The 21,758-nt window shown below is 40.3% G+C and overlaps 2 protein-coding genes across 6 annotated transcripts in view; one reads left to right on the top strand and one right to left on the bottom strand.

Annotated features, from left to right (window-relative positions):
* CZH9orf85 (chromosome Z C9orf85 homolog) overlaps positions 1-2,979 on the bottom strand; it is a 12,815-nt gene extending 9,836 nt beyond the window's left edge. The window contains exon 1 of the mRNA XM_055790724.1: positions 2,801-2,979. Coding sequence (XP_055646699.1) covers positions 2,801-2,902 — 102 coding nt within the window. The 5' untranslated portion in view covers positions 2,903-2,979. The remainder of the gene's footprint in view (positions 1-2,800) is intronic.
* On the top strand, positions 1,798-21,758 carry ABHD17B (abhydrolase domain containing 17B, depalmitoylase). 5 transcript variants are annotated; one of them, XM_055790722.1, is made up of 5 exons: positions 3,208-3,443; positions 9,753-9,986; positions 10,074-10,227; positions 19,161-19,340; positions 20,233-21,758. In XM_055790722.1, the coding sequence occupies exons 2-5, from the start codon at positions 9,761-9,763 to the stop codon at positions 20,450-20,452; spliced, it is 780 nt and encodes a 259-aa protein (XP_055646697.1). In that variant the 5' UTR covers positions 3,208-3,443; positions 9,753-9,760; the 3' UTR covers positions 20,453-21,758. The 5 variants fall into 5 exon arrangements, with proteins under 5 accessions (XP_005240721.1, XP_055646696.1, XP_055646697.1 ...); XM_005240664.3 differs by lacking the exon at positions 3,208-3,443 and adding an exon at positions 1,798-2,548 and having other exon boundaries at positions 9,753-10,227; XM_055790721.1 differs by lacking the exon at positions 3,208-3,443 and adding an exon at positions 3,079-3,201 and having other exon boundaries at positions 9,753-10,227.

Below are 21,758 nucleotides of genomic sequence, written 5' to 3'. Positions count from 1 at the left end.
AAAATGCATATTCATATAACATAATGTATATTCCTCAGTTCAGTGCTGCAAACAGCTGTTCTGGAATATGCTATGTAAAGCAAGCACTCATAAACAAATTCTAAGATTCAGTAACTAACAACACACTGTGTCTTGCCCTGGCTCTTCCTTCTTCCATTCATTCTAGGATGCAAGCTCTTCCAGCACTGTTGTAGGCAGTTACCCAAATACAGAACAGAGGCAGTGTACTCTGCTGAAAGGGTGTTTCACTTCAACTAGCTTAACCCAGAAAATGTTGTAGTAAAGACTAATCATCAGAGGAAAGACAGATGGATCTTTCAGCATGTTCTGTAAGTAATCAGCTCCATGGTCTTTAAGATTAGAAAATGGATACCAAGGTCACTGTCAGACAGAGAGCATGATACCTTTTAAAAAAACGCAAAAACAACTGGATAATGACTGCCGGCAGAGAAAAGTCAAAACACTATTAGATCAATTTCCTCTGCAGATACTGTTTCACTCAGACAAGCAGAAATAACACTGAAAATAACTACCTCAATGCCAGCCACAGTACAACAGGAAGCAACTGTAGTTAATATTCAGCATTGTTAATTCAGCACACAAATGCAGCAGGATACCAAGTTTAAGCTGAAAGGCATTCTGCAGCCTTTCAAGATAGTATTGCATCGGACAGTGTATAACAGTAGTCAAAGATAGGCCAAATACCTTACAAAAAAAAAATTTAGCAGTGATTTAGAGGACATCAACCCCCTTTCAGCAGCTCTGAGCATTCTTCTGGTCTAATGAGCTAGTGAAAAGTGGAAAGGAAGAATGCCCTACTCCCTGTGATCAAATTGCTACTATTTCTTCTTTCCCTCAACACACCTCAAACGTGGTGCGTCTGATCACAAGACAGAGATGCAAAACTGTCAGCATTCAGCATAGTCTGTATCTAAACTATGACATTAATCACCACTTAATCTTTGTTAGTTTAACTTTTCTAAATTTCCCAAATAGCAAAATTAGGCCTAGTCATCATTATAAAGACCCCTGTGTATCCCTTAGCACTTGAATTCATACATGATGGCACACCAAAATAAAAATGCATCCTTTCCCTTTACCATACACTGTCTAACCCCGTAATAAGAAGCACCTTCTTCAAGAACCTTTTAACCTGTGTTCAGCCATCTCCATGAACTGGCAGGCACAGAGAAAAGAGGAATCATTGACTTGAAACAGAAAGAAAAATGACACAGTCCCATATCACAGCTAATACCCACAGTGAATCCTGGCAACATTCAAAAGCTTTAAAAAAAATATTTGAGTGTATCATACTGTTTAGCCAGTTCTATATGATATAAAATATTAAAAAGGGAAGAAAAACAGACATGTGGGTATTAAAGTGATTACTTCAGTTACAAAACTGATGTCAGAATTCAGTTTCTCTTTGAAGACTTTTCGGATAGATCAACTCTCTAGGATATTTTTGTGTATATATGTGTGTAGAAGTCAGACAGGAAAATACTCTCCTATCAGGGATCATGCAGTGACTCACACAATAACAGTGGCACGGCTTAGAGCCCTGGGAAAGCAGCCTATTCAACTTGCAGAACCAGTCCTACATCATCTTAAAAAAAAAGGACACAAGCAAACAAACAAAAACACACAACCCCCCCAAGTTCTCCCCCTCCTCTCAGTTCCTTCTGACAACACAGTCAGGTTCAATTAAAGGGAAACTGACACAACAGCAATAGCACCAGACAAGCCTCTTCTGGAACGCCTACCTTGTGTTTTGTTTTATTCACCTCTTTCAGTTTAGCTTGTAAGAGAAAACATCCCACTTCCGTGTTGTTACTGCTGAGGCACACTGCTTGGTCTTCATCCTCTTCTGCACTGCTATTATGTTACCACAGCTACAAGCATAGAGCATCTTCCAAGAATATGTTGTAAACCATTTCCTTCTTGCTTAGAAACAAAAGAACCCCACCCCAAAAATGGTCTTTTGTAACAATACTGCAAAAATATGATAATGTGTGTAGCAAAAGCACTGATAAAATGGGTGAGGGCACTGTTCTGTGCAACTACTCAGAAATGCCTGTATGATCTCTTCAAAGCCTTAAAGCAAACATCTCTTTTTAAAGTTGTCTCAAAAGCTGCAAAGTGAAATTTGCTATTTCCATAGATGATGGGGGGAGTTGTTCAAATTAAATTCTGAGAACGTTAAGGTGCCTGAAGCAAGGCCACGCAGTCACCAACTTTGAGAAGACCCAATGCCTCCCAGCAAGTCGCATGGGCAACACGTTTATTTATTGCACTAACTCCACAAAAGTGAATGCTTTGTTTCAGTCTTCCTCTTAATAATTCTCTGGCTTAACAAGGGCCTTTCACACCATAGATGATTCAAGTATCACACAACATATTTCCTCACACAACAGCCTCGGACGCGGGGCCAGGTGACTACTACCTGAAACGGCGAATCGCGCCCGTAATACCCCAGTGCACCCTTTGGACAGAGCTGGGCCAAAGGCTTCTCCGCCGCCACAATGAAGTTCTCCCGGCTTCCACTGCGGTATGACTCCGTTCGCGGTCCCCAAGCTCTTCCAGACCTTCTAGCTGAAGGCTGCGCAGGGACAGCCCATCGCTACAGCAGCACCCGCGCAGCCAGCAGAGGCACCTGTCTACACGCTCGGCACCCATGGGCGCCAAAGGCCTTCGGCCGCCTCACGGGGGCTCGCCCCTGCCGCCGCCACTCGCCAGGCGGGCCAGGCCCGGCGCTCTGCCGGCGGCGGGGGGGAGGGGGCGGGGCCGCCCCACCGCCTACCTTGAGTCGCGCGCTCTTGTCGTACTTGTCGTTCCTGAAGGCGCGCGCGTTCTGGTAGCGCTGGGGCCGCGTGCGCGACACGTTCCCCCTCTCCGAGCTCATCCCGCGGGAGGCCGCCGCCGCCGGCGACACCTGCCCCGGAACCGCTCCGCGCCCTTCCGCGGCCCCGCCGCCGGCCCCGGGCCAATGACGAGCGGCGGGGGTAACGTCCCCGCCCGTGGCGGTTCGCTGCCTCTCCGCTGCCTCCCGCCCACCCGCCTCCAGGCGGAGCCTCAGTGGTCGGAGCCGCGCCGCGGGGTGCGCCCCCATTGGCGCTCTGCAGCCGGCGGCCGGTCCCGCCCCGCCCGCCGCCCCCTCGGCCGCCGAGGCAGCCGCTGGCTCCGATGCAGTCGCTCAGCGAGGTGAGGCTGGCGCCGCGCCCCTAGGCCGCGCGGGGAGCCGCTCTGCGGGGGCCGTGCGTTCTCCGCCGCGGAGCGCGGCTGCGGAGCTGCGGCCGCCGGCCGGGGCCGGGGCGCTGACGGCCTCCCGCCGCCGCGCCGTTACTCAGCACAACCGGCACCCCTCCCCCCCCGCCGGCCCGGCGTCCGGGCGGCGGCGGTCAGGAGAGCGGGGGCCGCTGCCGCTAGCGGAGTGCCGGGTGCAGGTATGGGCGCTTCTTGCCCTGGCAGCGGGGGGGCCGGGCCGGACGGGTCGCGACGAGGGGGCGGGGTGCAGCCGGCGCGGCACCGGCTCGGCGCTGGCGGCGGGGCTGCGGCTCGAGGATCCGCTTCCGAGGTGTGGCGGCGCGCTGGCCCCTGCGCAGGTCCGGCCGCCCCGCTACCCCCCCTCACCTGCCCGCGGTCCTGCTCCTCCGGCCGGGGCGCGGGTGTGGCGGCCCCTCTGCCGCGGCTGTGGCGCGGGGCAGGAGGAAGGGCCGCGGCGGGCACCGGCTTTTTCTCGGTGAGGGAGGCGGCGGTTCGGCTCTTCGACCCGAGCCGGGCAGGTGGATGTCGGCCTCGGCGACCCCACTCCCCGCCCGCGTCCCGGCCGTGGGCTTGGGGCCTCTGCCCTGCCGCCCCCGGCGCCCCTGGGTGCCCGCCTGCCTGACAGGCGCGGGGTGCTGGCGGCGGTCTGTCCCGGGGCTCCATCTCCGTGGCCTCGCCGCGGACGGCTTTGTTCGGGGAACGGGCACGCTGGCTGTTTAAACGCCTGTGGAGTTCAGGGTTTTCGCGGCTCCGAGTAGCGCCGCCGTGTCAGCGGTGCTGGCTTCTGCGAGGTCCTTTTCAGATACAGACACCTGAAGAGTTCCTGTAGTTGTCCCGAGCCTGGTTTAACGTATTCCTTCAGCTTCTGCTGTTGATGGTGGGACGACGCTGCCCTCGGTTATTATTGATTTGTAAGTTTAAAATATTTGACCAGAAGGTAGCTAGAAAATACATGACTGCAAGAACACAAAACAGTACCATCTTAAAAAAAAGCATAGCTGTTTGTTAGCGATTGACCGGCTGGTGCAGTGAAGCACTAGACGGGTGTGGCAGGAGTGCGATGGGGGCTTCGGCACCTGTCGGCTTGCGGGTGATTTTAGCAGAGCAGTTCCCGGGCGCAGTCTTCCTTGGAGTACGCAAAACATTATGTAACCCGACTTAATCCCACAGCTGTCAGGTATACCTGAGATCTGTGGAGGGTTGGTTTGTGCTTTAGGGCAGGAGGAATGGCTAGATTTTTCACCTGGTGTTTCTTGCATTCCCTTTCTTTTTTCAACTGTGTCATTAGGTTTTGAAGTATACGAAGTAACCAGAAGTATGTCTCCATATACCAGTTAAGCTTTACAATATTGCTAGGATTTGTGGGAATAGTAAGGTGTTTGTTTAAAATCAAACCAACCAAATGAAGTTTTGGCCCTGTCCAGCTTTTCTGTTTTTATGTAGGTTGCTTTGCTCTTTGGAAGCTACCTTAGAGTTACTTAACAGTATTTCTTGGTTTGGCTTTTTCATTACAGAGCAGACTTCCTTTGGTTTTCTTTCTGGACCTACTGTGTATTCTTCTCTAATAATTCTATTAGTTTAATCCTTTTAGATAATACTTAATTGGACACTGAGTATTTTTTTTTTTAAATATTTTGCTGCTCTAGTTGTTGAAGTACTGGGAGGGTGTCCATACCCTTCTGTTCCATTTTTAATGTAATGCAAATGCTGAAATAAATATGGGTGCTTCAGCAGAGGCTTGAATTCAAGTTTTCATTGCATTGCATTCAATGAAAGGGTGAGGGAAACTACTTCAGTTTCTTATTTCAGCAGTGTGTAAAGAAAAATGATGAGTTAAAACAAACAAAACCACACCTGAACAAACAAAAAACCCAATAATTTTAATACCTTGCCTGTTACAGTTAGAACAGCACTAAAATTTACAAACCAGCAGCTATATTTAAGTTTGACTTTGTTCTTGTGAATAGCTGCTATGAAATGGGTAATTTAACTTAAATATACAATTAGAATAATTTAGTGTAAATAAAAGCTTTCTAGATAAGTGTTTGCAAGGGTTGGGCTTTTGAGGCTAAAATGTAGTGAAGTAATCAAAGATGTGAATAAAGGAGCCACTTTCTTGTTAAGATTTGCAGAGAGAGGAGGACAGGAATAATTGCTTATATGAAAGCACTACTTTTGTGTTATCATAGGAATCACAAGAGAAATAGTTGAGGTGTGCTTTAAGTTTAGATAGACTTCCCCCCCTCCCTTTATGTCAGCCTTAAGGAAAATGTTAATTGCCAAATAATGGATTGAAATTACAACCTGTGGACAGTTTTACATCTGTCATTTTCTGTCACTTTTTTATTCACCAGAAAGTTAGAGATAGATTTGATAAAATGATCTGGCTTTTCTTTTAAAAGCTATCCCAAAAGCGGTAGGTGACACCACTTGGGTCTGTTTTTATTTCTTATTCTTTCTTGGTGCAGTAGTAGAAGTTAATCGGTTTTACTGAGGTTTTTTTCCACAGATTTTTCCTACTTAATTTGTATGAAAAATGCAGTATAATTTTAAAGGATATATATATTTCTCTTCCTATATTCTTTTTGTTGTTAGTAATTTTACCAGCATTAGGAACTGTGTTTGCAGAACAGCACTGGCTTCTTTATTAATACTGAAATGACAAATAGGTGACATAGTTATGTTATTGGGTTGTGTTGATCTCTGCATCTGATGCTACTGTAATGAGCACAGAGATTTACATCATACATGCTCAGAAGGTGTTAGACTATAGCTTTGGTATTCACAACATATTTTAGGCAAATGAGTCCTGTTGAAGTTATTAATCTGTACTTGTGGTACTGTATGCTTAAGGTAATTTGTGTTGGTTTTGTTCAGGTTTCAGTAAGACTCCAGATAAGGCATACATCAAGCCCATTTGTTACTAGAGTGATAATGCAACTATCACTTGTGATACCATGGTCACTTTCTGTAAATTGTATTTTAGACTTAACACTGTTAAGAGACCAGTTATTGATCTCCAAAGCTTTTACCAAGTCTGAGTGATGCTAAATGAAGGAGATTTTGTAACTTTTCTTGTAATTTTTACTGTAATAATTTCTGGCTGAAACCATTAGGAAACCAGATTACATGTTTTTGAACGTTAAAAAACCCACTAGTGTAGGGGGTAACGTTAAGTTTTTCATCATTGAAGTATCTGAGCAGTATACCTTTTGAGGAAAGATAATGCCTGTTTAGTTGAAGTTAAATTATGACATCTGGTGGGTAACTACTAAGCTGAAATGCTGATTCAGTTGAACTTATAAACAGTGATATGAGAATTACTCTGTACACCCTGGGGACTCTCTTACATCCTGGTTCCATTCCAGATCCGGAGGTTAAGAACATACTCATGAATACAATGAATGACAAACCGGTTTCAGTATAATGGAAACATTGTTTGCATTTAGTTGAAGGTATCCTCCTGAGGAAGTTCAGTAGGTGTTTTGTGTCAGATTTGTTCAGTTAGTGGTGCTGGCGATCTGCTGCCTTTCTTGGGTCTTCTGAGTGAAGAAAGTAGCAATTACTTATTTTAAAGAAAACAGTTGTTGCTACCAATGATTTAGATGGAGAACAGCCCTGGAATCAGAATCTTTAGTTTCGGTAGGCAGTTTCCATTGGATTAAATGCACATTATATAAAGTCAACATTACAGTGTAGTATAGGGCAGAAATAATACTTTAGCCATGGTCTTAAGCATAATTTGACATATGTGGCAACAGCCCATTTTTAGCACGTTTAAGCTGTCTTGGGGCACAGTACCACCTCAGCTGATTAACTGTGGTTGCTGCAGTACTACCCTGTGTGTGGTTTCTACAGGCCAGCTTCCAGTCTTCTGAAATAACTTTGAAAAATAGCAAATATCTTCTGAGTGAGATCATATTATAGTGTTGCTGTGCTGTTTATAGTTATAAATAATGTAAAATCCGGTTTTAATTTTTTCTGACAAGTTGATTGGGAAGCAAGTAAGAAATTCTATAGCTATCATATGCTGGAATAGAGTGCAGTCTGCTGTTCCTGGGCGGAACAGGCTATTTATACCTTGATCTTGGAGGTGTGTATTCTTCTAAATTTTACACATAAAATAGTATTATTTCCACCCCCACCCCTAGAATAAGTTGTAGTATCTAGCTTTGGCTTTCAGCTTCTCTGAAAAGGTGAGAAAACTTACTCAGAACAGATCAGTTTAATAGTTTCTGCTATAAATAGAAGTGCAGTTGAATACTGGGTCATAAGCACTTTTTGCAAAAAAAGGACTATTAAGGCATCACAACAGTTTCTCTGGGCTGTGAACATGAATTTTCTAAGTAGAGGTGAAAGAGGTGGCTCCTTTGACACTCACAGCTATAACAGAAGTAAAGAAGAAAAAAAAAAGTTTTGAGTCTTTTCTGTGCCTAAGAGATCCCAAGCCTTTATCCAATCCCTAGAGCTCTTCCACAGAGCTCTTCTACTTCTTCTGGCTTGCAGATTAAAATTAAATTTAATGTCCAGATAATCTCGCCTGACAGGGAATGGATGAGCTATTCCAAATTTGAGTGACTACTTGTGCTGATTACATAAAACATGTCATTGTTGTTTCTTTAGCTGGCAGACATACTGTTTATTCAGGACCTTCATTTAAGAGACACCCTGCCTTTTTGTGGGAGGTGATCAGTACACCCTTCCTGCCATCTCCTCTAAATTGGTAGTGTTGGTCACCCATATCTAAGACTTACTTCCCTCTGTTTTGAAGAAAACATTGGGCTGTAGCAGCCTTGGCAAAAAATTTTTTGCAGGGCACAAAACCCCTGGAGTAGTATTCTAAGAATGCTCATGCTGTTACCAGACTGTCTTGCTTATGCCTGTGTTTACTAGTGTACAGGTACACTATGTAACATTGTATGCAGTGTGCGTTCAGACTCTACAGGGAAGAGACCATTCACGTGTCCGAAATATGGATAGCTGTTCTGTGATCTATATTCAGCAGTTCTTACAGCAATGTCCTTGAAGCTTTTCTAGGGAGAAATTTATACAGGCATGAAAACTATACAAGTTAGAGGACACACGTTGAAATATGATCTAAATATTGCCAAGTATTGCAGTTAGCAGTAAGATTTTATTGTTGGATTACCCAAGTATTTCTGAAATGACATGGGACTGTGGTCATCAGAAATCAACTTGTTTTCTTCCCATTTGTAAACTTGGATCTAGCAGTCAAAGCTGGTACATGAAACTGTATTTCTGTTTGCAGTGACTTGGTAGGAACTGTGCTTGAGACCTGTAGATAGATTTGGGATGGAAAAGTTGTTTAAGTTGACATGAAACATCAGATGCCTTAACACAAGTAAAGTAGTGTAAATGCTTATCTTAGCTGTGCTGGTTTTCAGCATGGCTCTTGGCAGATTTCATCGCTTTTTCTACCTCTGAGAAAAAGTATTGTCACAACAAAGGAATTTCCCGCCCCAACCCCCCACCCCCCCCCACACCCCCCACACCCCCCCCCACACCCCCCCCACACCCCCCCGCTCACTTCTCCCAGCTGTAAATTGAGGACACAATGCCTGCTTTTCAGGGCATCTGTGTCTTTGCCTAGCTTACTTTGGGTGTATGTGCATTTACTTTTTTCCTGCCCCCATTCTATTAAACAATGCTTTGAATTGGTGGTTTTGATTATTGATTTGCCAAATACTTGTGATAAAGCATATGGTGTGAGATGGTTTTGTTAAAGCATGGAGTAGAAATAGTCATATCATTAATACAAACCCAACTCCTATGTGCAGTGCAGGAAACCTTAGGTAATAATTTCTTTGAAGGGTTTGGAAACATTTGTCAGCCAGTATGTGGAGCAAGAAAGCATTTATGGATGGATTTTAGTGTGCTGAAGGACTATAGTGTTTGCTAAGCTAGCAGAAACATCTTGTTCTGCCTTCTAAGTTTTGTCCTTCAGGAACCTTTCATACTGCTGATACTGCTTGCAGGAACCCATAATTCATGATTGTAATACATATTCTCTGTATTTAGGAAAAATTGTAGTGATTTTTGACTGCAAAGATTTGCATAGCCTTAGTTTACTGCAAACACTGCAATATATTTTAATTTTTCTTTATAACATGTATTTGTCAACAGGTGAACACTTCTCATAATTGCTTAAGATAAGAAACTTCATTTCCTCCAAAGAAACTCCAAAACTCATGCTTGTTCTTTCCCTGTGTAATCATATGTTAGTTTTAATATCTGGCAGGACTATAGAGTTACCACTCATCCTGAATGTGCTTATTATAAAGTAGCTAATAATATAAAGTAAGCTATTATATGGAAATTTACATACATATTTACAACTGTTTTGTTCAATATTTCCACTAACATTATGTATTATTTTCTGGAGAGGATACATTTACATTTTCCAGGAGTTGTATTTTTGATATAGGATTGTAACTAGAAACTGATACCATTTTCTCTTTCTGTTTCAGACTAGAAGATGAATAATCTTTCCTTTAGTGAACTGTGTTGCCTGTTCTGTTGTCCACCATGCCCAGGGAAAATTGCCTCCAAATTGGCATTCTTACCTCCTGATCCCACATATACGCTGATGTGTGATGAGAGTGGTAGTCGCTGGACTTTACATCTCTCAGAGCGAGCAGACTGGCAGTATTCTTCTAGAGAAAAAGATGCCATTGAATGCTTCATGACTAGAACAAGTAAAGGTAACAGGATTGCCTGTATGTTTGTGCGTTGCTCACCTAACGCCAAGTATACTTTGCTCTTCTCACATGGAAATGCCGTTGACCTAGGTCAGATGAGCAGCTTTTACATAGGGCTGGGTTCACGGATTAATTGCAACATATTCTCATATGATTATTCTGGATATGGTGCAAGTTCTGGGAAGCCAACAGAGAAGAATTTGTATGCTGACATTGATGCTGCTTGGGTGGCTCTTAGGACAAGGTAAGACATTAGCTGCCATTTTTCTTTTACAGTGTGCTTTTCAAATGGTTATAGTTAATTTGTAAACAGAAATGCTGTACTTTAGGATTAATGGATTCATATCCAAGGTGATTGATTGTGCCTTATGCTGAAGGCGTTGTCAGTATTGAGCAGAATCGGTATATAGTACTGATATACTAGAGAAATTGAAATGGGACGAAATATAAGGTATGATTCAGTCATGAATGATTAGAACATAATCCTTATTGTCACAGTTTGGGATCTCAGTTGGAAATCTCAGAAGGTAGGAAAAGCCTATAATAATTGATTGTCCAGTAACTGAGTGACTGGTGTGATGTGGGTGAGAGAAAATGTGGGTTGTTTTTTCAGGTAATTCCATCACCTGCTTTTTTAGTAGGGAGGGGCAGTGGAAAAGCTGTTACAAGAGAACCTGGTGAGACTGTTTGGATTTCTGTATGGTGTTCAGACTAGCAGCTACAGCATTTCCAAAGATAGCTTTCTGTATAAAGAAAAAAAGATGATTTTATATCTTGGGAAAATAATATGTGTCAGAGAGGTTATAATTGATCTGTGTAAATGTATCATGGTGGGAATAAAAAACAGGAATTTGAGTCAGTGGTGTTAGCTCAAGTAGATTAAAACTGGACAAGGAAAAATGCAAATTGGAAAGATGTTTCAGTAGTTTCTGTGTTCTAAACCTCTGCTTTTAGGAAAGTAAAATAGTGAAATGAAAGACTTTGCAAGCATTTTATGATACATGCAAGAATCCTAGGCACCAAATAAATGCAGCATTGAATACCCACTTCTTAAGTCTGAGAGCATTTTTCACCATGGTTTCTTCCATTTAAAGCAATATTCTTTTTGTGTTGCAAGTATTCAAACTACAAAAAGATTATGTTTTAAAATATTATGTGATCATAAGAATAGACGTTCACCAAAAAAACTCCCATCATATTATGTATTTAGCACCAAAAACTGTGAAAAACTGAATTTAATCTACAGCAGCATGTTACAATTTGATCATTGCAATTTGGGCATCCTGTTTAATAATATATCAGGGATGTGACTTAGTGTAAGGGATGTGTAAAGACTTTTAAAATCCTGGAGCCTTGTAGCAGTGACAGTAAATTTAGAACTTGATCAATGTAATATTAATTATCTTCCTGTTACTTTGGAGTAGATTATCCCTTTTCAGTTTTGTAAGTACAAATATTGTCTTGCATTTCTTTTACCTTATAACAGAGGTGTGATACTTCTTTTGAAAAGAAGCCTATTTTATTTGTATATTGAAGTGGGGGGAACACTTATTATCATAAACCTCTTACAACCACAGGGGACAGGTATTCAGCTTCATATATTTAACAACAGTCACACTGTGTTGTTAGATTAGGTTTTGTCATTTCTTTTGATTACAGTGGAAAGTTGAGATATAACCAGATCTGTTCTGTAAAGCCAAGAGCTGCAACAGGTACACTGGTGACCACGGTTTGTAATGAAATGCTCTGGAATATAGCCGCTTGGTAAAATACCCAGTAACATTGATAAAAAACATAATATGGTTTGTGAACTATGTGGAAAACAGTCTGAATTGTTTCAGTGCACCAGAAAATGGAAGAGAACTAGATGGTGAAACCTTAAATTGTTTGTTTGTGTCAGTTTACAGGCTCTGGTTTATGAACTAATTTGTAATTACTATCTATTCCTCCTCTTGACGAATTTCTGATTGAAAACCTAAAAGAAAATGTAATTGCAACTTGAATTCTCACCTCCATTCTTGGATGTCACATAGCATACCTTTCCTAATCAAATAAGAATGTTCATTATACTATCCCATCTGAACATGCCGTTTGTTGAACAGACATTCTCAGGGGGAACTCTGAATACATACTACATCAGTCTGTTTTTCCCTCTTCAATTCAGGAATGACCTGCCTCAATCCTTTTTGCTGTCTGTGTTTATTTTTTGCGTCAAAACTTCCTTTAGAAATACGTAATTCTGTAGAGTGTATAAAGCTTGAATTGGTCTGCCTTTCTTGTGAATTTCACAAACGTGAACTGAATTTTTTCTGTTGCTTAAAGAATTACTAGTGGTGTAGTAACACTGTGGTACTTGCAACAACTTTCTGGTTGGCGGACCTGTCTTGCCCTTGTATCTGAATGCTGAATGTAGCAGGGAGAAGTTCAGCAAATTACTCTGGACACACTGGCTCATGCAGTTTGGTTACCAGTCCACGGTGTTCTTTGAGCCCTAAAACAGTGCTCAGCTGTGTTTAAATACTTCATGAATATCTGGACCAGAATGGATGGAGCCTTTGAGCATTTGCTGCAGCATTGATTCACTTTTCTAGTATAGCCTGTTCTGTCAGTGCTACACTAGCACCATCTTTAACGTTTTATAATGTAAGTATTCTGCAAAACAAAACAAATTTAGCGGACTGTTTGCAGTATAGATGTACGTATAGGTGTTACTGCTTTGAAATTCTTGTTGACGGGATGAGAGAAGAAAGGCATCATAGACTTTTAAACTATGCCTCATATCTTGATCCCACTGTAACGGGATCAAGAATTGAGAAATTGTCTTTGTTGGAGATTGATCACAGTCACCCACAGCTTCCTGCATTCCCTGTTCTGAGAAATGGGATCATAGAACACAGCGTTAAAAGGTGTTTCTAGGGTAATTGAAATGCCGATGTGGACTTCATTCTAGTCAACACAGATGCTTGTGGTGGAGCCATGTTAGTGTGTTAAGTTTTGTGTCTTGGAAGGGCAATCCAGGTGGCCATCTGTAAACAGACACAACTGCCCAGTGGGGACTGGACACCTAGGGTGAGGTAGTCTGGAACTAGTATTGAGAGTGATGGTGAGGTTGGTCCAACACGACTTTCTTAAAAGTGGTTGCTGTAAGGGTATGTGAATATTATTATTCATGTAAATGAATACAGAAGGCTAATTTGGCAGCAGGTTAGAAGAGATAAACAGCAGATGCAGATTCTGAATTGTGTCCCTATTGTCTACCTGCTTTGAATATTTTAATAGGAAGCCATAGCTATCCATGAGGATGCTGACTGTAGAAGAAGGCAAGGTGATTCACTGCCATCAGGTTTGGGAAGGTTGCACATTATTGTATATTCATGTGCATCATATACATGGGACTACATAAAAGCAAGTGAGGACATTCTTTTTCTGACTGTCATAGCTACAAAGTGTTGAAATGCCAGGAGTCATTTTGGGATACGCCTATTTTCCACTCTCCTTGTCTCTGAAGGCCTTTGATGACACACTAGAAAGGGTGGAAAGGTTTAACCAGTCCCAGGCAAAAGCAGGGCAAATGGTGCTCATTCAGAAACCAGAAGACATGCTGGAGTTGCCTTATGACCAGATTTACCTTTAGAGAAGCCGGAGAGCCTTTTCATAGGAGAAGCCAAATATAGGAATAATATAAAATCTATTTGGTTGTGGACTGAAAGTGTTCTTTTGAGAATTCACAAATTACGGTGGTGTGTTTTGTTTTGTTTTTTTTTTTAATCAAAAGTAGAGGATGTTTTGCTGGAAGAGGAGGTGCCTTGACTTTGAATATTTGGAGAGAAATTGAGCTTTCACTTAAATTGATAGGGAAAAATAGCTCAATTTATCATAGAGAGAAATCTTGCAAATAAAACAAATGGGTCAGTAGGATTGTGAGATCTATAAAAGCCAAACCATGATGAGTGAGGCAGAGGAGATGTTTGATTACTACATGCATGGTCAGTGGGCTTGCCTCTCATAAAACACGGTTCCCTTCTTCTTCTAGCAATGTTACATGTTGTATACAAAAGAAAGGCAACGTGCATCTGAGTTAAGGAAGAGCTGTATGCTCATGGATTTTATTTGTGGCATGGAATTGTTTATTCATGGCATAGAATGTTGATAGTTAAAGGTGTGAAGGATGTTCATGCCCTACACGTTCTGCAATTTGCAGCTGTAATTTCATGTGTTAAGTGCATGATGACAAAAGGTTCTGAAAAGTGCATTGAAAATTACCTCGGGATGTTCCCCTTTCTTCCGTGTGCCCCAAGCACTGCTGTCAGCTGGTTAAATGCATGTGTTGCAATAGATTCACAAACAGTAGCCTCTCTAGAGCATCTGTTGCACCTCGTCATTAGTGTGAGCCTGCGAGGTACTGTCAAAAGTGTACGCTTCTGAGTTTGATTTTACTAATACTTTATTTTATTGTTGTAAAGTGAGCATGTCTTCTAGATTAACACCAATAGTTTAGAAGTAAAAAAATAAATTGCTTTTTGTCTCCCTTATGTATATCAAGGGCAAAATGGTGTGTACTCCAAAGAGCCTGGAAGTATAATATTGTAATTTCAGCTGGTATTTGGCTGATAAAGATAACTGAAGTTTAAAACAACAAAAATGGCCCAAACCAAATATGACTCATTGCAGCCAGACATGCATTTTGTAGTTTACATATTGCATATCATGGCGATGTGATGTATATCCAATGAAAGTATGTAATACAATGAATATCCAATGTAAGTGATGTATGATGTATAATCCAATGAAAGCTTTCAAGGTAAGGTTGGATGGGGCTTTCGGCAACCTGTGAAAGTTGAAGCTGCCTGTGACAAGGAGGCTGGACTAGATCATCCTCGAACCCAAACTGTTCTATGAAAAGGAGGAGGGAGGGGCAGAAGAGGGGTGCACTGCCACTAAGGTGGGTGTTCAGTGAAGTGCAGAAAAGGTCTTCTTAGAAAGATAGGAATATAAAGGAAATGGTGAAAGAGTTTCTTCTACAGCATGTTGTGAAGTTTGCACAAAGGGAGGAAAAAAGAATATTTCATTGCTGTTTAGCAGTTCTTCTTTCCCTCCCAGAAGCTGAGAAGATCAGACAGGCGTGTTCATGTTGCCTCTTTTACAAGAGACCATCTATATCTGATCAGCATATGTAGTCTTGCAGAAGACTATACTGGCGTCATTAGTCGCCCTGTGTTAGCTTGGGCCCTGATTCTAGGCAGTGGTCTGATGGCCTACATCGTTACAACGATGTATTAGTTCGCTCCTTCCTTTAACCCACCAGTAGCATGTCATTTCTTGCCTTGCCCTGAAGACAACCAGCACAAAGGAGCAGAAAAGTAGTTGCTACACTATTCCCAGACGAGGTTAATTTACTTTCCTACACTAGCTGGTGAAGCTGGATGAGGTGCAACATGTGGCTGAAGATGCAAAGGAAAGTGGTTCTCTTCAGTTTTGTGAGAGCTTAGTTTCATAGTGACATTAACGTGTACTTTTAGGGTGATGATAAGGCAGAAATTTGTGAGTGCTCAGACACCGTATGGGTGCTAGCAAGTTTATGGCACAGAAGTACATTTATTCTATGTTAAAACTCCTCCTCAAGTTCCATGTGCTTTCCAGACAGGTAACCCTTAGGTGCGTGAACATAAAGGATGAGTACGTTGTTGAAAGAAATTGGAATGTCAGTTGCTGTGGGAAAAAGAAAAGTGTTGGTGGCAGCCTTTAAACTGCAGAAAGTATCTGTCGAAATTTTATGCCAGGTTCAGTCCAGAGGAAGACTGCTTTCTCTGAGAAGGTACATCTGTGCACAGCTATTTTAAAGATTTTGTTGCGAATTCCTTTCTGGTGGTTATGGCTTTAAAAAGCCCCAAATATAACAACCTGCACCACTGCCATCAAGCTGAAAGCCCGTCTATTCTGACACAAGTTATCTAAGATTACTTGAGCAGGCAGTACTGTTTACATTACTCCTATGATCAGTATAATGAGCTTGCAAAGATATTAATAGTTTTTACAGCATGTCTTTGAGCTCTTCTCACAAGATCACTACTTAGAGCATATGGCTCTGTAACTGTCACATTCCCCTTCCTCAGGATGGCCTGTAACTCTAAAACACTGATTAAAAAGAGAATATTACTGCCATTTTTCTCTTGATCTCGCACTTCCTCATTTGGGCAACCAGGTGTGTAGTCAACTAGTAATTTTCTAACAAACTTCTTGAAGTTTACAGGACTGTCAAAAGAATAAGTAGATGAACTTTCTTACTAGGCAACATACCAACAGTTATCTTTTCAAGAATTACTACATTTTAGATTGTAAAGTGGTATTTTTGGGAAAAAGGAACTGAGGGACAGTTGGGCTCTTCTTTTCCCTGAACTTTGCAGAAGCCTGTTCAAGAGAAGAGGAAAGACTGGCAACAGACACAGCAGATGTTCTCCGTTTCAAATATTTGTCTTTTGTTGAGTTTTGTTTTGTTGTTTGCTGTTTTTTTCCCCCAAGCCAGAATATTCAAGAGTCTGCTTTGAACCACCACTTGTGGTGATTGGCCTCACTATTTTAGTTTCCAGACTAATAGGTTCTGGTGGATGTTGTGAAGGCAATCTGCCTGGCTGTGATGGAGAAAGGATTACTTTAATCCAAATATAGTAAATGCTTTTCTTGGATTATTTTTTGTAGCTAATATTTGTCTATCTGTAGGCTGAAGAATATGGATCCAAAAATAAGGGGAAGAATAATGAAAAAGAGGAGAACATATACTCCAAAATATACTTTTAAATTTTGATTTAAACTTCTGTGCAGTGGCCTGCATCTTGTAAAACTCAATACTTCAGTTTTGATTTTGAGGAAATCAAAGTGTTATAATTTGCAAGGTTTTTTATTTGAGAACTATTTTATGTCAGAATGTGCTGGGCAGACTCCATGCCGTACTAATGATGTAAAGCGTCAGGTATTAATGTGAGTTTTGTTCAGATAATATGAAAGAAATAGAAGGCGATACGGCACTTACAGAATGGACAAATGTGATTAGAAATATTTTGAACTGGGAGATTAATTGTAAAAGGATGGCTGCTAGGCTGTTCTCAGGTGTTTCAGAAAACAGACAGAAGTAGTGAAGACTTTATGTTTGTTTCAGTTTTGGAGCTTTAATTTTTTTGTATTTTTGTGTATTGGAATTTTGAGAAAATTTTTGTTAATCAGAATGTTTTAATTTTTTTATTGCCTGAGGACTATTTTGAGGTGGGGGGCTTGCCTGTTGTTCCAGGCTGAGGGATGAGTCTTGGTATGTTAGGACTCTTAATTTGATTATGATTCTAGAAACACTTTCTAGGAAATTCTGATAGTAATTAAGTAGTCATGATAGATTCTATGAATGTATCTGTGCTAATACTTGTACAGCTTTTGTGTTTCAATCTAGCAGAATACAATCTAAATAAATAGATGAACAGTTAAATAGACAAAGTTAGCGATGAACTAGTGAATTTTAGCCTCAATTTAAAAAGCTTATTGGGATGCCTAATGAGTTCTGCTAGTGATAATTACATTTGGGTAATACTGAAATGTACTTGTGTTTTTTCCTGAAGTCGTCCTAGTTGTTGGGTTTTGGTGGTTTTTTGGGTTTTTTTGGTTCTTTAATTGTTTATTATATACTGATGTAACACACAGATGTTTTCTGGCTTATTGAAAAGTACTTGCGGATTCTGGGGTTTTATCAGTTGGTAATTTGAATGTTTTGGTACATGTGAAACATCTTTTTTCCTAAAGTTTCTGATTTTGAGGCTTTTAGACTGTATTGATTAGTGTTTGGTGACTTAAACAGGTATATAGCCATACTTATAAGATACTGTACAATACTTCATTACCTCTGTTTCCCTGGCTTTGCTGAAGGTATGCAAAATGTACTAATTTGATAACTCCTCTGTGGGTATGGGTGTTGTTATCTGGCTTTGACAGAAAAGATGCATGCATTTATTGTAGAAGAGGTAATGATGGTTGTACTTTCCTTCACTTCAGCTGAACACAGTTGATTGTTAGTCCTTTTAAGATTGTAGTCAGTTGGCAAACATTAAAGTCACCTCATGTTGTTCCACAGTGGTGTTAGGTTAGTCTCCTTTAACTCAAAAAGGCAAACAAAATTCTGGTAATATGCGAGGACAATGTTTGATTTATTTTTTGTTTTATTTTTTATTTGGTAATGCAGTGCAGTTCCTGTTTAAGGTGCTTCCTTTCCCAAGTAAGTTTAGCAAAGGTACCTGGATAGATACACTTCTGCATTCTGAACCTGTACTGAGTACTTTGTTAGTACAGATCATCCTTCTCCTGTGGGCACTGTTCTTGCCAGCATAATATTCTGCTTGGAGCCTTTCCTGGTGTTACTTGGGAACCAGCTGCTCTTTGTAGCCACGCTAATGCAGAAAAATGTTACATCTGACTGTTAAGTGTTACTCCGTGTTCAATAATTCTTTTGTTTACCTCAGGTAATTGCAGAAAAAAATGAGCGTGTTCATCTTATTCAGAGGGAGGCTTAGACTTTAATTTTGTACTGCTCATTGGGCTGTCTGAATTGTGGGTTAGGTTGAGTATTCCTCTTGCTAGCTTGCATGTTGAATCAGCTGGGATAAGAAAGAAACATCGCAGTTGTTACACAGGATTCATAATATTCTAATCATTGTCTGTACAAGCATGCTTTAGATTCCACTAAATTGCTGAGCAATGTAACTGGCTTGCAGTTTTAGTCAGATATTAGAAAAGTAAACCCAACCAAACTTTTGCAGATTTGACTATGCTCCACTTAATGATAACCATAGAGCTAGTAAGGCTTTAATCAGTTTGCTGCTGTAGATTCACCAGAGTTACCAGTAAAGGCTTTCAACTAGTATACAAGTCACAACTGCATTCACAAGTTCATATTAAAAAAATAAAACCATATTTCAGTATCATTCAGGCATAAGGTAAAAATAACTTACTGGAAATAGAGAGTAAATAATTGTCCCGTTAAGTCAGGAATATTACAGAATATATTTGCTTATTCTACCAGCTGCTGTTTCATAGTTTAACGTCTTCAGGGAATTTTGGTTTTCAGAAATGCTTTTTTTGCCTTGCTGCAGTTTTGTCTGTTTCAGTTTATATGCCACTTTGTTAACATTTTGGATTTTCTAGGTACGGAATCCGCCCTGAAAATGTGATTATATATGGCCAGAGTATAGGAACAGTACCATCTGTGGATCTTGCTGCTAGGTATGAAAGTGCTGCTGTAATTCTTCATTCTCCCCTGACCTCAGGAATGCGAGTAGCTTTTCCTGATACGAAGAAGACGTATTGCTTTGATGCATTCCCAAAGTAAGTTGCAGGATTTTTTATTCTGCATGTATTTTTCTCTGTTACAGAAATTTTAGGCTAGGGAAACAAGTAATATGGCAAATTCTCTGAAATTTCTTTCGAAGGTTTAACAAAAAGTTGGAGAAAAATCAGAGTGAATAACAACAATGGGAAAACATTTGTTTTGAAGGAGTTTACAGAACTCTATACATCTAGGGTTTTCAAATCTCTAATCATGTTTTTGGGTATCTGTTAAAGTAGTGATTAGTTTTCCTATATGTAACCCCTAAAATCACCAATTCTAACAAGCAGTTCCAGTCCAGTGAGTTGTTAACCTGCGTAACTGTGAACAGTCTTTTGCACATGTTTCTCTAAGGAGCAAAGACTGGAAAACTCTGTGGACCTTAGCCAAAGCAAATTCCTGTCATGTATTTCAGCTCTGTGCCACTAGTTGGCCATTACAAACGGTACACCTGTCTCAAGGAATTATTTGTATTTTGAGCATCTAACTTCAAAGACTTTCTTCCCCCAAGATGGTCAAACTCTTAAGTGCTAAAATTCTTTCACTTCTGACAAGCACTTTTTTACTGCAAAACTCTGAAGTAATATTTTCATCAGTCCAATGTGGTTTTTTTGAAGTGAACATAATGATATACCAGTTTTTAGATGGATTGCTCTGTTGTTCAATCCTAATAGTTTCCAGTACCGTTTTTTCCCTTCTGTGTGGCTTTACATGTGCTACTGTAAGGACATCCAGAGTGTTGATAAGATATAATTTTCTAATGTTTTAAACAACTTCAGAATTAAATTGTCAAAACTAAATGTGTAATTAAAACCTGAAATTAACAGTCCGGTCCTTCAAAAAGATACAATAAAGCTTATTGTTTTCATACATATAATCTTTTTCTTACAGCATTGACAAAATTTCTAAAATAACATCTCCTGTGTTAATAATCCATGGGACTGAAGATGAAGTAATTGACTTTTCACATGGCCTAGCATTATTCGAGCGTTGCCAGAGACCTGTAGAACCACTGTGGGTAGAAGGAGCAGGCCATAATGATGTGGAACTCTATGGACAGTACCTTGAAAGATTAAAACAGTTTGTGTCACAGGAACTGGTGAACTTGTAATTTTCTTTGTATATTTACATGCTTTTTCATTTCACTGCAGAACTGCACACCTTGATAAACACATAACATGAAACCTGAAGGTTGTGTTTTCAAATCATCTTGGTTGCCTTCATTAAATGTACAGGTAATGATTTGTCAACATAATTAATGAAGGTTTTAATGCCAGTATTATAAACTGGAATTACATGATCATGCAGTCAAGCTTGGCAGTTCATATTACTTTGTGTGAAGTTTTTTCCTTCTTAGATGTAAAAAAGAAAATCACAAGGAGTACTGTACAAAATTTCAATTATGTAAAATCAAATGCTGTAAGAGTGTGGCCAAATGCTTTAGCATATCAAAAACAAGTTTATAAATATTTTTTAAACATCTCAAAATGTACTGTGAGTTACTGTGTTGCACAGATGTAAATTAAAAACCAGACTTCTAAGCAGTTGTTCTGTAAAATGTAATAGCCATGAAATTTGATCAAATACTAATGTATGTAATAAGAATAGGCAGTCACTGGAAATGGCCCATGCCCTGTTATAGGGGGAGAGGGTCAAAACAGATCTCTTTTTTTCCCCATATTTTTCTATCTTTTGTGCTTAGTTTCACTTTTGGTGTTCTGTTCTTGTGTTAACCCTTACCTCTCAGGTTAAACAAATTTACCCACTCATCAGCAGTCCTAATCTTGCCAAAGTAATGCTGCAAGTTATCATTGTTGTAATGCAGATACTCACTTGATTGCTACTGAGGCCACCAAATACTACTTTGAAACCAGTAAGACTTTTAGAACCTAGAAGGCTTTGTGGACAATGTAGTTTTAAACATTGATTGCATAGAGATGCAATATTCATTAGAAAAAACCCTGGAAGTTTATCCAATTTTGTAATAAACAATTTGCAAGTTTGCAGTTGTCTGATGAGGCTGGCTTTTGGATGTTTTGTGTAAATGATTATTGTTTTTTGAGTATTGTATGGAAATTTTACTAATCACACCTGGATGGGGTGGGGGGAGGGGCAAGAAGAGAATGTTGACATTTTTCTATTAACTCATGGTAAAATAAACTTCGTAAGTTGCCTTTCCCTTGAATGCATTTTACATGAATAAAAATATGAAAAGTAAACTTAATTATATGTAGCCTATTTGTAAACAAAGTAATATTCCAACAATACACACTGTGCTTCTGATTTAAGGCCTTATGTAGTTTAATTGTTCTGCCTGTTTTTTGTGATTGAGACTATTGTATACTTAAATGTAGCTTCAATTATTGTGAAAATTTCAGTTAAGATGTGTTGATTAACAGTAAACAATATTCCACATA

This window comes from Falco peregrinus, chromosome Z (assembly GCF_023634155.1).
Source record: "Falco peregrinus isolate bFalPer1 chromosome Z, bFalPer1.pri, whole genome shotgun sequence".
Taxonomy (NCBI): Eukaryota; Metazoa; Chordata; class Aves; order Falconiformes; family Falconidae; genus Falco; species Falco peregrinus.
This window is presented reverse-complemented; position numbering and strand designations above follow the sequence as displayed.

Excerpts from the sequence above, each read along its gene's own strand:
- ABHD17B (XM_005240664.3), top strand. The coding sequence starts at position 9,761 with ATGAATAATCTTTCCTTTAGTGAACTGTGTTGCCTGTTCTGTTGTCCA. Across the intron at positions 10,228-19,160 it reads TGGGTGGCTCTTAGGACAAG|GTACGGAATCCGCCCTGAAA; the intron begins GTAAGACATTAG and ends TGGATTTTCTAG. Across the intron at positions 19,341-20,232 it reads TGCTTTGATGCATTCCCAAA|CATTGACAAAATTTCTAAAA; the intron begins GTAAGTTGCAGG and ends TTTTTCTTACAG.